Source organism: Eretmochelys imbricata, chromosome 2 (genome assembly GCF_965152235.1).
Source record: "Eretmochelys imbricata isolate rEreImb1 chromosome 2, rEreImb1.hap1, whole genome shotgun sequence".
NCBI classification, from domain to species: Eukaryota; Metazoa; Chordata; order Testudines; family Cheloniidae; genus Eretmochelys; species Eretmochelys imbricata.
In genome coordinates, this window is record NC_135573.1 from 212,702,805 (window position 1) to 212,718,125 (window position 15,321).

Sequence of the window (15,321 nt, forward strand, 5' to 3'; positions counted from 1 at the left end):
GCCTCATCAATATCCGCCTTAAAGCTAATTTCATTTTATGGTAATATCCGATGAATTGAGCTGTAGCTCACGAAAGCTTATGGTCAGATAAATTTGTTAGTCTCTAAGGTGCCACAAGTCCTCCTTTTCTTTTTGCGGATACAGACTAACATGGCTGCTACTCTGAATACTCTATACTGTTATAGCAGATTTTTCCAGCCGTCCTCCTGGTACTTATTTATTGATGTTGGTAGATGTTAAATCTGAGACCTCAAGTGGAATGTTATTACTTTGAATTTTCTGTGCACGAGGTTTCCTGTCTTTCTTTCTACCTATCCCTACTTAGTGGTGTTAATCTTTTCAGGAGCATGATACTTGCTTAAATTAAACTGTATCAATGTGTGAGGAACAGAGCTATGTGTATGGAACAGTTGAAGCTAGGTTGTATCTGAATTGTTCCTGTCTGCATTTTCTTCACTAATTGGTTTGTCACATTAATCTCATCCAAATTATGTAAGATTCCAAATACTCTTCCTCTGATACAAAGGTATGTAAGTACTTGTCATGATTCATTAAAGTAAACAAAGTTTTAAGCTGTTGTTTAAGGTAAATTACTCATCTATACTTAGTAATTTAAATAATATGCTGTGTAGTATATCTACCTTTATACCAGAAAGAAACAAACCTTAATACTTTGGGAGGTCTCCCTACACCCAATTCATCTTTATCATCCTGAACAAAACACGTAGCACACAACAGTTTTGGGTGTGTGCTTGATTCCTGTATATATTTATATCTCTGTTTTTTCCTATTTGGCATGCACAGTCTTACCAGTTTGTATAGTTTTTTCCTCACAAGTATTTCAAAGCCTATATACTTAAGCAGTACCATTATTTATTTTATGTATTCATGTCCCTTCAATGTTGATGTCAGAACAGTATCAATCTTTGTCTATTTCTTCATTGTATATGCTAGTTAAATAAAAATGCTTTGTTAAATCATATGGCAATAGTTTCCTTTTAAATGTGATATACTCTAGCTAACTGCACATTTTATTTTATTTTAGTATGCTGTAGTCAGGTTACAACCGTTGTTCTTCAGCACATTTGTGGAATGATATTGGAACTCTTATTTTTATACATATGCATAGCTATAAGTCTGAAGTCCTTTTCTGCTTGATATTTATTTTTTTTTATTTGCAGACTGATTTACAAACATTTAGGTTTTTTTTGTAGTATATCTCTTCATCAATTCAGGATCAGGTAAGCTATCACATTAGGAAATTTGGCATTTCCAGAAGCAAGAGGCAAAATATTGGTATCATTTATGCAAGTTACATAACATAAAACCATAGAACATCTCAGTTTCCATGAAATATTTTTTGCCTCTACTTCAAGTATTGATAACTCCTTTGACCTATGTGCTGGACCCTAATTCTACCACCTCCCCTTTCTTTGAACAACATGTGAACATCTTTACTCCTGGGGGAATTGTGTGCCACTGCACAAACACAGAATTAATGTCCCTGCAGATTTCCCCCCCCCTTTTGCCCACCGGGTCTGATGTGGTACCAGAAAGAGAGAGAGAGCGAGCAGCTGGCTCAGGGGCTGCAGCAGCCAGCTGAGGAGGGGAAGGGGGCAGAGGCTACCTTTCTCAGATTGAGGTGAGGAGGCACAGGATATGGGGAGGATGAACAGAGCGGGGCACATGGGGTTGCTAGGGAGTCACAGACTGGGCTTCAGAAGGGCTAGTGGGGGGATGACAGACTGGGGAGGGGGCATATGAGCTAGTGGGGTGACAACACTGAGCCAGAGGCTTAATAGAAGTGGGGGGAGGGTGCAGGGCTACATGGGGATATGTGCAGATGTGCCTGACTGAATGGGAAAGGCTGAGATCAGCCAGGGTCTGCATGGGGGAGGCTCCCCAGCTCCCTAACAATCCCTCCGTGCTCCCCCCAAATAAAACCTGTCCCATACTGCTGCCACCCATACCCAACAGCCCTCCTGGTTCACTCCCAGGCTCCTTCCCAGCTATTACTTTCCTCTCACTCAGTTCCTCCATTGCCCCTGACTCTTGCAATCCTTTGGACTGCTTCTGAGAGGTGCAGGAAATACATTTCTGTATTGTAGTTTATATAAATTAATACTCAGAGTTCTGTACTAGTATGCCTAGTAAGAAATTTGTTTATCAAAAAAACATTTCCTGAATCTTTTTTGTTGTCTGTATTGTTGGACATACTTGCTGACAGGTATGTTGAAATAAATTACCAAAATAATTGAAATTGGTGTGATTATGTTGTTGTTTTGACAAATAAAATATGCAGAATTTTGCAGAATTTTAAAATATTGTGCACACAATTTTAACTTTTTGGTGCAGAATTTCCCCAGGAGTAACATCTTTCCTCAGTTTTTTCCTTTGGATCCTAAGTGATGCTAGGCAAAATGGCAGTTATTTGCTGGAATTAAATTTTAATTGTGTAGACATAGAGAATAGATGTGATGAAGCAGGACTGTTCTTAATGTTTCCTCTGAATAGTGTGGGGGTGCCTCAGTTTCCCCTATGTAGTTCTTAAGTATCTAGGTGGTGGGCTAAGGGTGTATGATCATTGAAGAGCCCTAGAGGGCAGGTGTGTGCAGGGGTCTGGACACAGAGAATGGCCAACACCCTGTTTCCTGGCCACTGATGGCCTGGCCCCTTCCCCCCTGCAAGGTGAGAGCTAAAGGGTGAGAGAACAAAGGGATCAGGTGACCTCCTGGCCCGGGAAAGGGACAAAGCCCAGAGGAGGAGGGGCTGGAGAGAGTTTCAGTTTGGGGCTGGCTGGGGACAAGGAGTGAAGTGCAGATGTGGTGGTCTGGCTCACTGCCCCCAAAATGGACCCGGCAGAGGGGTCCTGTTCTCTGCACCTACAAGCTCTGTTTTAGACTGTGTTCCTGTCATCTAACCTTCTGTTTCACTGGCTGGCTGAGACTCACGTCTGACTGCAAAGTTGGGGTGCAGGATCCTCTGGCTTCCCCAGGAGCCCGCCTGGGCGGACTCGCTGTGGGAAGTGCATGGAGGGGCAGAGGATGCTGAATGGTCAGATCCAGGAAGGTGGAAGTTGTGTGAGCTGTGTGTCCTGAAGACAGTCTGCTCAAAGAAAGGAGACTTTCCCAGAGTCCTGACTGGCTTCGTAGGGAGCAGTTCCAGAGCATCGCCTGGGGACTCCGTGACAATAGGCTTTGAAGCTAACATTTTGGATTTCTTTTGCTCACGTGCTTGGATCATCTGACTCTTACTTTGTGGCTGCAGGGAATGTCTTCTGGCCCATTAGGCCTACCTATCAATATCTTATCAATGTGTCCCTTTTTGTTGCTGGGATCTTAAATTAAAACTGTTGTTTGCCTATGTTTTTAGATGCAACCCAAATTGGGAATGTTGCTGAAGCTGCTTTTGATCCTTAAATAGTCTTAATTTGTTATCACCTTTAGGGCTATAACTCCTTAAGGGAGAGAATAGTCCAGATAAATCTGGAGCAAGATGGATGAGAATTTCAGCTCCAATCACTATTCTGTTTTAAACATTTTTCCTGAAGAGCTAGTCTTGCAGTTTCCTTTATGACAGGGTTACAGCTCTCTAATACTTTTGAATGTAAACAAACCGTAGGGTCTCCCCATTTGTATTCATCAATGTGTTTTCTGTGGTGTCTGATAAGGAGTTGAGGCAAACATTACTTTTTACAGTGCGTCAGTTAGTGTCCTTTTTAACTTATGTAAAACGGTGGCTGCTTCATATTGATAAAAGGCTGAAATTATCACTCTGCATCTCTAGTAACACAATGTGGGCACTTTTGGACACCATTTGCTGTCCCCACTAGGTGGGCATGTGAACCTCTACCTTTGCTGTTAAGCTTCAAACTACTGTGGAATGGATGAGTTCCCTTCTCTGTTTATGGCATATTGATATTGAAAAGAGAAGACAAAAACAGCAGTTAGCAATAGTTTGTGGTACAAATGCTTTTTCACACTCCTTATTTGCCAGTCTATTGCCCACATGCCTCTCTCATGCTTGAAGTTTTTAACTGGGAAGCGCATTCAACTTAGTCACATAGGAGTTGTCTTATTGGATCAGGCCAGTGATCTGCATTGTCTGTTGACAGTTGCCAATACCTGATGCATCAGAAAAAGATAAGAATGCATATCCGTGTGCACCTAATCAGTTTGTCCAACACTTTATGTAGGTGTGAGTAGACAGGATTTCTTTCCAATTCTTTATCTCATTTTCCTGAAGTTTAAGATTTTAGCTATATATATTCTATTAACTTCTAGAAATGAGTGATAAGAGTATATGTTTGGATGAGTAACTGCAGTCTACTGCATCCTCCTTCCAGTACAGTATGTAGGGCCAAATTCTCTAAAGCAGTGCTTAACTTCTGAGAAAAAGAAACAAGACAAATTTACCGGAAGATCAGTATTAAAAAAAAGAGGGGTTATGAGACTCTGTGTATATATCAGCTTTCGTCTGTGAGGATCTCAAAATTCCATTACAAAAGTCTATAATTATTATCCTTAGGTGCCTGTAAATTCAGAACTATTCATGCAGTCTGTATTTGCTGCTCAAGTTTTTAAAGAAGGGAAGGCCACTGAACTGGTAGAATTCAATGGCCAAGCACAGGGAATCAGAGTTTCTTGAAGTGCTAAACCAGTTTTTGACAACAGTTGCCTCTTGTACAAGTGCATAGAGAACATGTTCTTCATTTCAGTTTATTCAGCTAGTTCAGTGACAAGTTCATTCAAAGTTGAGAAACTGTTCGGAATAGAAAAAAACAGGAAAGCTTGTTTTCCTTTTCTAATGTATGAATAAAAACTTTGTGAGAGATATCATCTACTAGTTCTAATATCTTGAAAGACATGGTGACCAGAAACAGCCAGTTCAATTTACTAAATACTTCCCTTGTTTTAATAAATCAGTTAGCTTTAAATACAAAAACTGTTTTGCATTTAACCTTTTTCTCCCTTATGTATCCCAGCACATTGCTGGTAGTTTTAATAAATAAAACTAATGTTAAAATGCTGTTTTTGTGCATTTGAATTGAATTCCAATATCGATACAAATTACAAATAAAAGATTGATAAATGCGTCATTCACCATTTCTAACTTAATAAAAATTAAGAATTTGAATAAGTATAAATCAAGCTATATAATTGCTTAAATAAGTGTGTGTGTGTGTGTGTATGTATATATATATATGTATATATATATATGTATATATATATATATATATATAAATCAGCAAGTAGAAAACCTTGATTTAATAACTGAATTTAATCTTGTTTTTCACTGTACTTTTTAGTTATGTTCCTAAACAAAGATTGGATTCTCACTGGCTGGTATAATTTGGTATTACCTTTTGTTGCCAGTGAGAATCCAATCTTTGTTTAGGAACATAACTAAAAAGTACAGTGAAAAACAAGATTAAATTCAATTATTAAATGAAGGTTTTCTACTTGCTGATTTAAATCATGATTAAAATCACTTTGATTTAAATTAATCTACCCTGCTAAAACATGTTGTATTTCTGGGTTTCAAAATTACTATTTATGGTAACATTAAAAAGTTGTTCAGAGGATATTTTTAATTATAAAATCGTATTAACACTTTTTTTGGTTTGAAAATAGCATGGTAGTCATATGATTTTAGTAACTTACTTTAATGTGTCATCTTGGATTTTCTAACAGATTTGAAACAGAGCTATAATGTATGTAGTTTGTCTGTTACTTCCATGCATAGAAAACTGTTAATTTTGATTCTCTTTTGATAGAGTATAATAGAGAAATTTTGAAATTGGTTATTTTTCAAGTTAAAACTAGTTTATCATGCATAAAACCTTATATGCATCATCTTTAAAACATAGTTGGTTCCCTTCCTTTATAAAATGTTGCTTTAAAATTCATATCTGCAAATTTGCCTTTTGGAGAGAGGATTGATAATGGATAACTGATGATCATGATTGGCAAAAGTTGTCTGTTTATATAGTCACCATTTCAATTATGCTGTGAAATTTATTTTGGGGAAATTGTTTTAATATAGTCTAACAAATTTGGGAAGGTTCTAAGAAAGATATTTCAACTGTTAATTATGCTAATTGTCATTGACAGTGCCTGTAAAGTACAGTTTCTGAAACCATCTCTGCTTGCAGAGAGCAGGACACTGTAGAGCTCAGGTTTTTTTATTGGCCCTCAATGATTTCCATATCAAATATGCTTACTTTGGGAGTGAAAAGATATGTTCTAACTGCCAGTACTGCAAACTCCACCTGGGATGTATAAATCAAGCTATGTTCTGCCCCCCAGCCCTTGCATCATCTACAGTAATAAAGGTTCTGCATTGCCAAATATCCATAGTTATGCTGTGCAACTGTGTTGTCCTCCATGACTTCTCACAAGTGTAACTGATTGGAACTTAGTAAATCATCATATTGATGAGCTTCAAAAAGGGATAGCATCAGTCTCTCTGCTTCTTAGTTATATTGTTTCTGGAGTGCTTGCAGGAGTAAAAAGCCTTACAGTTTTGGGATTAAAACCTGCAAATAGATCTGCTTGAGTGTACCCATGTGTTCAGACAGATCCATTTGCACTAATCAGCCTCTATTTTATTCATCAATGTAAGCATTCCATATATGACCGAACAGGGAACAGATCTGTTCAATAATGGTATACTATTTTTTTATAGTTACATTTCAGTGTAGAGCAGCACTTCAGGTTATCCATATGGCCATTAAAAGCCTCCAACTAGTTTACCTGAAATTTGCAATTTGCCTTTAAAACTTTGTGTATGACTAACATGAGCAATAATAACTTTCACCTTCTCATTCTCCTCCAGTTTAATTCTTTTTCAAAGGCTGTTTTTTTGATTTCACCCATTCCGAAGTAGAAAGAGAACATACAATACAGCTTTTTGGGTTTCATCCACTTCCTATCAAAAGCAGCAGTGTTTGTCTTTCTGCTATCATCCACCAGGGTTGAGTAGTTGATTCGTCATAAAAAGCAATTGAATTTGTCATCATCACAACTGAAACCATTATTTTTTTTCCTGCTATCTTCATTTTTACCAGGATGAAAATGTGCAATAATAAAATTAGTTGCACTTCTATTCATCTTATCATTGTAGAACAGGGGTAGGCAAACTTTTTGGCCCGAGGGCCACATTGGGGAATAGAAATTGTATGGTGGGTTATGAATGGTCACAAAATTGGGGTTTGGGTGCGGGCTGTGGGGTGGCGCTGGAGATGAGGAGTTTGGAGTGTAAGGAGGATGCTCTGGGCTGGGATCGAGGGGTTTGGAGAGCGGGAGGGGGATCAGGGCTAGAGCAGGGGTTTGGGGTGTGGGGAGAGGCTCAGGGGATGCAGGCTCCAAGTGGCACTTACTTCAAGTGGCTCCCAGATGCAGTGGCATGTCCCTTCTCTGGCTCCTACACGGAGACGCAGCCAGGTGGCTCTTCATGCTGTCCCATCTGCAGGCACCGCCCCTGCAGCGCCCACTGGAGCGCGTAGGAGCCAAAGTGAGGTCATGCCACTGCTTCCGGGAACTGCATGTTGCGATCCCCACCCTGTGCCCCATCTGGAGCGCCGGTGCGGGGCCAGGCCGCATGGTGTGGCCCCGACTCAGCGCCCTGGCCGGAGCCAGGCCACGTGGTGTGGCTTTGACCCTGTATCCTCACCGGAGCGGGGGCCAGCTTAAAACAGCTCGAGGGCTGGATCCGGCCCGCGGGCTGTAGTTTGCCCACCCCAGTTGTAGAAGCTCAAGAAGAGCCAGAAGTTAATTTCTGATAAAACCTCATTTTCTGCCAACCCATAAAAAAGCTTTGCAATGTTCCTTTCATTGATTAAATTGTATATTTAAATAAAAAAAATAGTAATAAAATCACTTGCTTACCAAGCTCTATCATCTTCACCTCAGGCTTTTAACTTAGCTTTCTTTTCTCTTCCAAGCTACCCGATAAGTCTACTAGTTTGACCTTACATCTTAACTTACTGCTCCTTTCCTGTTTCAGCTGTCATTATGCTAATTTAAGTAATGAGTTCAGTGTTACTATAACATAATATAGTTTCTTCCTGGTAAAAGTTATTCTACAAAGAGTTATTTTCATACATTTAAATGTTTGTGTGTCCATGTCTTACACTTTCATGTTGCGGGTTGAGTGCATTTCTAAAGAGATTAGTGCTTTGTAGAGTTTAAAGAAAATATATACATAATAATATGTATTTATTTATAATGGCTTGACTGCCTCTAAACCTACTTCATTTTGCTAACATCTCTGTGAACATAAATACTGTGGGTAAATTTACTATCTTTAGTTCTGATCCTGCATCAGGATCCACTAGTATAGACACCGGCCCTGTGCAGAATCCCCATGTGGAATGAATCAAAACATATCGCAGTGCTGGATAGTGGCTAAAGATTTTACCAGTACAAAGTACACTGGTGACATTAAACGGGATGTTACACAGAAGTAGAGTTTTCATGGTTCTTTTTAAAAAAATATTTCTTGAAAAATATAGAAATTCAGCTTTGTATACGGTGAACAACAGTCACCTTTGGTAAGCGTTACACAATGTGTGTAAACTTTTGCTAAAAAATATTGCTTACCAGATGCCTTTGAATTTTTAAGTTTTAGATTGAACATCTAAGTTGAACATTTAGAACATGGAAGCTGATTATTTTATTTTGTATCTTTTTTTAGGGGTTTTGTGGTTACTCTCTTATTTGGAAAAACAAATTCAGAAAAGTATCTTGAACAGTGTGAACACTCATTTCTTCCTCCTACGTCTGTTGGGGTTTTTAAGGTAAGCAACATAAGGAAAATTTACAAAGCATTATAGCTTCAAGATCAGAATCCATAAATTTCAGACTTTGCCTCTTGAGTCTTTCAGTATGTTGTACTATCAAAAAAATTGAAATGTATCAGTTTAAGTGCATATTTCTCAAGATAAACGTTTATATTCTCGGAATTTGAGCCAGGTTTTCTTCTGCTACAAAGAAATATAATAAATGGACAAACTCTGCACTGGCCTTTCAAAAACACATTTTTACGAAGTGTGCGCTACTTTAAAGAAACAGCTTATTTTGATTATATTTTTCTGGCTACAGTGTGAGAAGCAGAATAACGTATATACTAAGTAGTTTCTTCCTATGTGCAATCTGTATAGTTTTTTCTCTGATTAACTTTTATAATTTCCTATGTATTCATTTAATAAATGTTTGTGTCTTAGTCTGCAAAAATGCAGAGACTGGGGCTCCTCACTCACTCCAACAGGATCAGCATTGCTGTTTGATATTTTTTCCATTCCTAGGATCTTCCTCTCTGCATCTTCAGTTTGATTCCCTCTGATCAGAAGGGCACCTGTTAGCTTACTTTTCTTGCCTAACTTAGTTGAGAAAGATTATTGAAGATTGGGTCTGGAAAGCTTGATAGGATGAGAGTCTGTCTTGGCCAAGTCAGAGAAAGCATGGTAAATGATTTACAGCTAGGGAAACTGTGAAACCATCTCCTCAGCTGTCATGTTTTCTGAAGCTAGTGACCTTTCTTTGCTCTGTTTAACAACCTGGTCTTCTGGTTGTGTGAGCCTCCTTTCAAGACTCTTCACTGGGTAGATTTTTTTGCATCTCCTTACCTTGAAGGTAATGTAACAAATACAATGGACAATGGAAGAGGTATTTCATGCTCTCAAGTAGGTCTCCATATTTGATCTTCTATAGCAGTGGTTCCCAAACTTATTCCACCGCTTGTGCAGGGAAAGCCCCTGCTGGGCCGGGCCGGTTTGTTTACCTGCCGCATCCGCAGGTTTGGCTGATTGTGGCTCCCAGTGGCCGTGGTTCGCTGCTCCAGGCCAATGGGATGCGGAAGGTAAACAAATGGGCCCAGCCCAGGAGGGGCTTTCCCTGCAGAAGCGGCGGAACAAGTTTGGGAACCACTGTTCTATAGTGATAAGTGTTCCTTTACACTTGTCTTTCTTAAAAACTAAGATCCTGTCCACCTAACAAAGTTTTCAGAGTTTTGTTCCTTAAGTGAGGAATGTTGAAGCCTGGGCCTGAAAATGTGTTTAAATATATCTGCAGCCTTCAGGGGACTGGATCCTCTTCCAGGTTTCAAGGAGAGGCATCTAGGCTTCTGTATACATCATGGCCAGATGAAGGTTTGTAAGGCCACAGAAGGAAGTTCATTGTCTCATGAGGTTTAGAGAGACCATTCCATTAGAGCCAGAGCTCTGGCTCTGGGCTGAAGAGGGACAAGTATCAGTGATACCTGTTATTCCATGCTTTTACTAGTTACTATTTGAATGTGCAGGCACCTACAAGTGCTATTCTACAATGGATGAGTGCTTAGAACTGGGCATCAGTTTAACATTCCTTTGAAGGGAGTGGGGTATGGGACTAGAGGTTGCCATTTTCTTTTCCTCAGGCTCTTCTGTCTAATTCAGCTGTGAAGTTCATGGTTTTCTATTGCAAACTGACCCACAGAAAGCATTATATACTAACTTATCAGCCAACTTGCTTTTTGTGGCTCTCTGGCAAGAGAGTGAAGGCTTCCACCATACCAGGCCTTCCAAAGCCAGGCTTCAACAATAGATTCTCCTTTGTTAAGGAGGTAGAGCAGACAGATGCCTTTTGGGTCAGAAGGAATCAAACTAGAGAGAGTGATGGGGGAGCCTGAGTGAGTGGAAGAATCCTGGGTAGTGGTTAGTTGTCATCCTGTTTATCAGCAGGAATGAGGAGGAGGAACCCCAGAGTCTTTGCTGTCTTGATGGAACCACAGAAAACAAATTAGCTACTAAAAATTTGCCTTAAGTATCGCTGGGTCACTTCTGTACTTTCAAAAGTCCTTCTACTGCTCTAATACTTAGTTACTCCAAATTTTCTTTCTTTGGAGGTGCTTACTGACTTTTGATGTTGTAAACACACATTGCACATTCAGGTTAATTTTGTCTATTCATTACATACAGGTTAGTCAAAACTCTGGGCTCTTGTGTGTGTGTGTTGAGGTATGTTTATGTTTTAAAATAGAGAAGCCCACACAACAAAGAAAGGAGAGTGTTGATGAAATTGCAGAATGTTACGGTTCCAATCTATACAACCCTATCCATCTTCTTTCCCCTCAGAATAATGTTTTCCATGCATTGCATAGGGTTTACAGCAGGAGTTGCTTTTCTTCTTTCCTTTCAGAACTTTTTAGGCAGATGGCCAGCAGGGATTACTGCTCGTTCGTTTATATCTCTAAAAATAAAGAAACCAGAAAACTGTGCACATGTGTGGATTGTGATACCAGGTGTGCCCATCACTATTACCCTCATCCTCCCTTTTCCTATTATTTTTTTCTTTCTGGTACATGCACTTGTTCTATTTTGTCTCTAAACCAAACTTTGTGGGACAGGAGCTCTCCCTTAGCAGGTGGTATCCAGCACAATGGGAACTCAGTCTGAATGAAGCCTCTGCATGCTTCTGTAATGCAAATAATGAGAAGCAAAACAGAAAGTATTGTAAATGGCACTCATATAGTGCAAATATTAAGTATTTCTTGCCTCATAATGCTTAAAGCCATTGGTCTCATTGGTTCAGATGTCTAAACGAATCTCAGCCTGTTGATTGTGTGCACTTCAAGACAGAGAAGATCCTTGGTGGACCAAAGGCCTCCAGCCAAATTTAAACAACCTGTGTTTAGTTCTAACTCCTCAGTCTGAGACAGGGAAATGGATCAGCGTTCACTCCCTATCAGTGACCGGGCCACGGAGCTAATGAGCCAACCAGCGGACCAAATTCAGTAATGAATGCTTGTTATGTACCACCTGAGGCTTGTTGCGCATACACTAAGAAATCTGAGACTGTTGCTTTCTCCTTGTTCCTCTTTGACTTGTCCTCCCTTATTCCCAATGCTTCAGTGGAGGCACAAGCTTATTCCATGGCTATCAAGATTGCACATTTTAAAAATAAAAAACTAGTTGTGAGGTTCTAGCAGGTCTGTGTTTTAAGGGTATAAACTTCTCTTATCTTCAGAAGCTGGGTCGTTGGCCAGTTGGTTACTTATCCTCTTGTGGCAAAGTTATTTAAACCTATGGGGGTATCATCTTAGCCTGAAGTATGAGCCTAGTACTCCGAGCTCTGTGTGTGCCTCCCTTTTTAGCCTCTGTTTAGTTTCCATGAGAATGTTAAACCATAAGGTTTTATTTTTAGTTGCTGCTGTTGCTGAAGGACAAATCAGCAAATTAGTGACACAGTCAATCAATAGAAATTTCATGTTTTTAGTACCATAGGCTGAAAAAAGGAAAGTTCTAATGTTTGAGGGTGCAGAGTTGCTGTCTATTCTTTAGTGCATACAGTGTACGGTATTGCGTAAGCAATACCTCTGCTTCTCTTAATCTGCCTCTGTGAGCAGATTTTTGAGAAACTCTGCCTTCTCTGATCTCACCCTCAGTTTTTTGTTTAAATTGCTACTTTGATCAATTTATGTGTGGACTAACCTGACTTGTAGAGCACTTCCCCCCCTTATAAATGACATTTCTATGACTGGTTTCAGAGTAGCAGCCATGTTAGTCTGTGGCCGCAAAAAGAACAGGAGTACTTGTGGCACCTTAGAGACTAACCAATTTATTTGAGCATGAGCTTTTGTGAGCTACAGCTCTGTCCTCACAACCTTCCCTGATGCTTTTACTACTGTTTTGTATATTGGTTGCTTGTGCATGTGTGTCCTCTTTTAAACTGTTAACTGGTCTGTGTACTGAAATTTTGTTGTGCAAAGTTTATATGCATTTTTATAGTACCCTATTTAACAAAGAAATCTTTATTTTTGATTTACAGGCTTTATGGGGTTTATTATATAATAGTTCAACATTCTTTTAAGTCATTTTCCAAATAAGTTTAATTTTGTATGCTTAACACAACACAGAGGGTGAAGTGATTTGCTCAAGGTTGCAGTTTCTAATGGTCAGGTACAAGTCCCAGGTCTTTACTGTCAGTCCTGTCTTAATCACAGGCTATCCTGTCTCCTTTGACTATTATGACATTTCAAAGGAACCAATTTTTTCACCATATGGGCAGAGTTTTTCTAATATTAGTCCCTCAGCTCATTTCAGTACATAGTACAAGGGGTGGGAGAGGGGTGTGTGTGTGTATCTATCTTGTGTGTGTGTGTGTGTGTGTGTGTGTGTGTGTGTGTAAATATACACATACATAAGATATACATATTTTCAAATGATTTTATGTACTATATAACTAATGATTATAAGTGAAATACTGTAGTGTAGGATTTTTCATTAAGAAATATTCATATACCGTGAACAATAGATGCAACCCTTTTTATTCATAGTGAAGATCGGGTTAGTAAAATTGTCCTAATCTATTTTTAAGTGTACAGAAGAAATGAAATGTGAAGCCAGGCCTATTAAGATTGACAGAAGATTGACAGGTGCCAATATAATTGATGAACCTTTGCAACAAGTGAGTTTTAATATAAAATATTTGAATTTTTTTTCTTGTATTGGGTGTGGTATTTTTGTGGCCTTCATGACTAAAATATTTACATGATCCACAAAACGGGTAACTGTATATGAATTGCAATAATTGAATACTACTTTAATATAAATTGCACAGTTCTAAACCCACTTGAAGACCATTCTAAATAACTAACAATTCCTGTCTCATTTACAGGTTGGAGAGCTCACTTTTAAAATATCAAACATTTTCTGTGTGGAAGACCTGAATTCAATTTTATACTTACATGGTGGCAGAATGTGTTGTTAAATCCTTAATTTTTACTTGAACTGTGTTACTTATTTGGCAGATTTTATTCAAAATGATTAATGTAGACAAATGCAGCATTTTCAGTTTGTCTTTTGAGTAGTGGTTATAGTCAACACAATAATGACTTGCAGATAGAACATTATTCACAATATTTAACAAGAAACAAGTCTAAGAGGTGTTCAGTTGAGCCTCCTTTGACATTTTTGTTTACTTATAGAACAAATATGACACGGGCAGTGGCATTGTAAGTTTCCCTACATTGCCTTGCCTATATGCCTCTACCCTAAGACGAAAGACTAAAGGTTGAAAAGAGTTCATTCAATCACCATAAGTAATCTAATCTTGGTCTTTTTAGTGAAGAAAGCAAAGAGTTAATTATAAGTTTATAACTGTCATAAATGGCATTTAAAGTGATTTATTATAAAATGTTACCGAATTATGTACATTTCACTTTTTAGAGCTTAGCTAAAGCATTGTTTTCTGCCCCCAAAAATGCTGGACATATTTAAAAAATATACTTGCTATAATAAACCTGAGATGCACAGGCTATCCTTCAGGCATCAGATTGCAAATATCTTGAATTCTGAATACAAACTCTCTGCTACAAACCCAGACAATCTAGTGAAATAGTTGTTCTATAGCAATATGTTAAATACTCAGAATAAGGTTAAGCCTCTAGCATACCTTTGGTACTACCTACATAATTAACAATGTCATTTTCAGGAGGTTTTTTTTTTTTTTTTTTAATTTAAGGTGACTTATTTTAAAAATGTTTGTTCTCCCAAAATAAATTTAATGATAGCTGACATAGCCTAGGTATAACATACAGCTCTTCAAAAGTTTTGGATCCTGTGCTTAATATTGAGTAGTGGCAACACAGGAAAAAAGGTGCCTGATTAAAAGTTTAGTTTTTACTTCTTCAAAAAAGTTATAACTGGTTTTCAAACCCCAGTACTAGCTCTCAAACTCTGTACAGCAAATAATTCTTAGAGAGTACTTACTTTATCTATATCCATTCCTCCCTAAAACACATCTTTTAATGGTACTCTACAACTCACCATTCTCTATCTAAATTAGTACAAATTAGGTATTATGTATAGTACCAAACTAGTATGTTACAGGATGCAGTTATAATTGTCATCCTGATCTCTATCATATCAACTATACAATTTATGAGCGTGTCTCTAATTTGGCCTTGTTTGCAGAAGGTTGAGAAGGTGAGGGGGCAACTTTGGAATCATTTGGAGTCCTCAAATTCCATGATTTCTTTCTATCTAGCTTTCAGCCAGGGTGAGGAGCATTTTATCTAACTCCTTCTTTCCCCATCAATCCTTGCCTCCAGAATACTTTTGATTCTGGAGGGATGACCTATGGTGCTCCTTCCAAATTGCCTTTTTTTAAAAAAAAAAAAAAAAAAAGTTCCTTCTCTGTGAATATCTCCAGGACTTACCTCTACTTCGGCTCATAGTCATCTCATACAGAAAAAGTGAATTTGATGCTATTGTGTGTTTCAGTCCTGCTCAGAATCTTCATTTTTTTTTTTTTATTGCTTGGGAAGTCTTCTGAACCACAG

The 15,321-nt window shown here is 38.5% G+C and overlaps 1 protein-coding gene across 3 annotated transcripts in view; it reads left to right on the plus strand.

Annotated features, from left to right (window-relative positions):
• Positions 1-15,321, plus strand: part of SNX13 (sorting nexin 13) — a 159,524-nt gene that overhangs the window by 49,678 nt on the left and 94,525 nt on the right. For all 3 annotated transcript variants that reach the window (XM_077811398.1, XM_077811400.1, XM_077811401.1), the window contains 2 exons: positions 8,698-8,800; positions 13,356-13,445. In XM_077811398.1, coding sequence (XP_077667524.1) covers positions 8,698-8,800; positions 13,356-13,445 — 193 coding nt within the window. The remainder of the gene's footprint in view (positions 1-8,697; positions 8,801-13,355; positions 13,446-15,321) is intronic.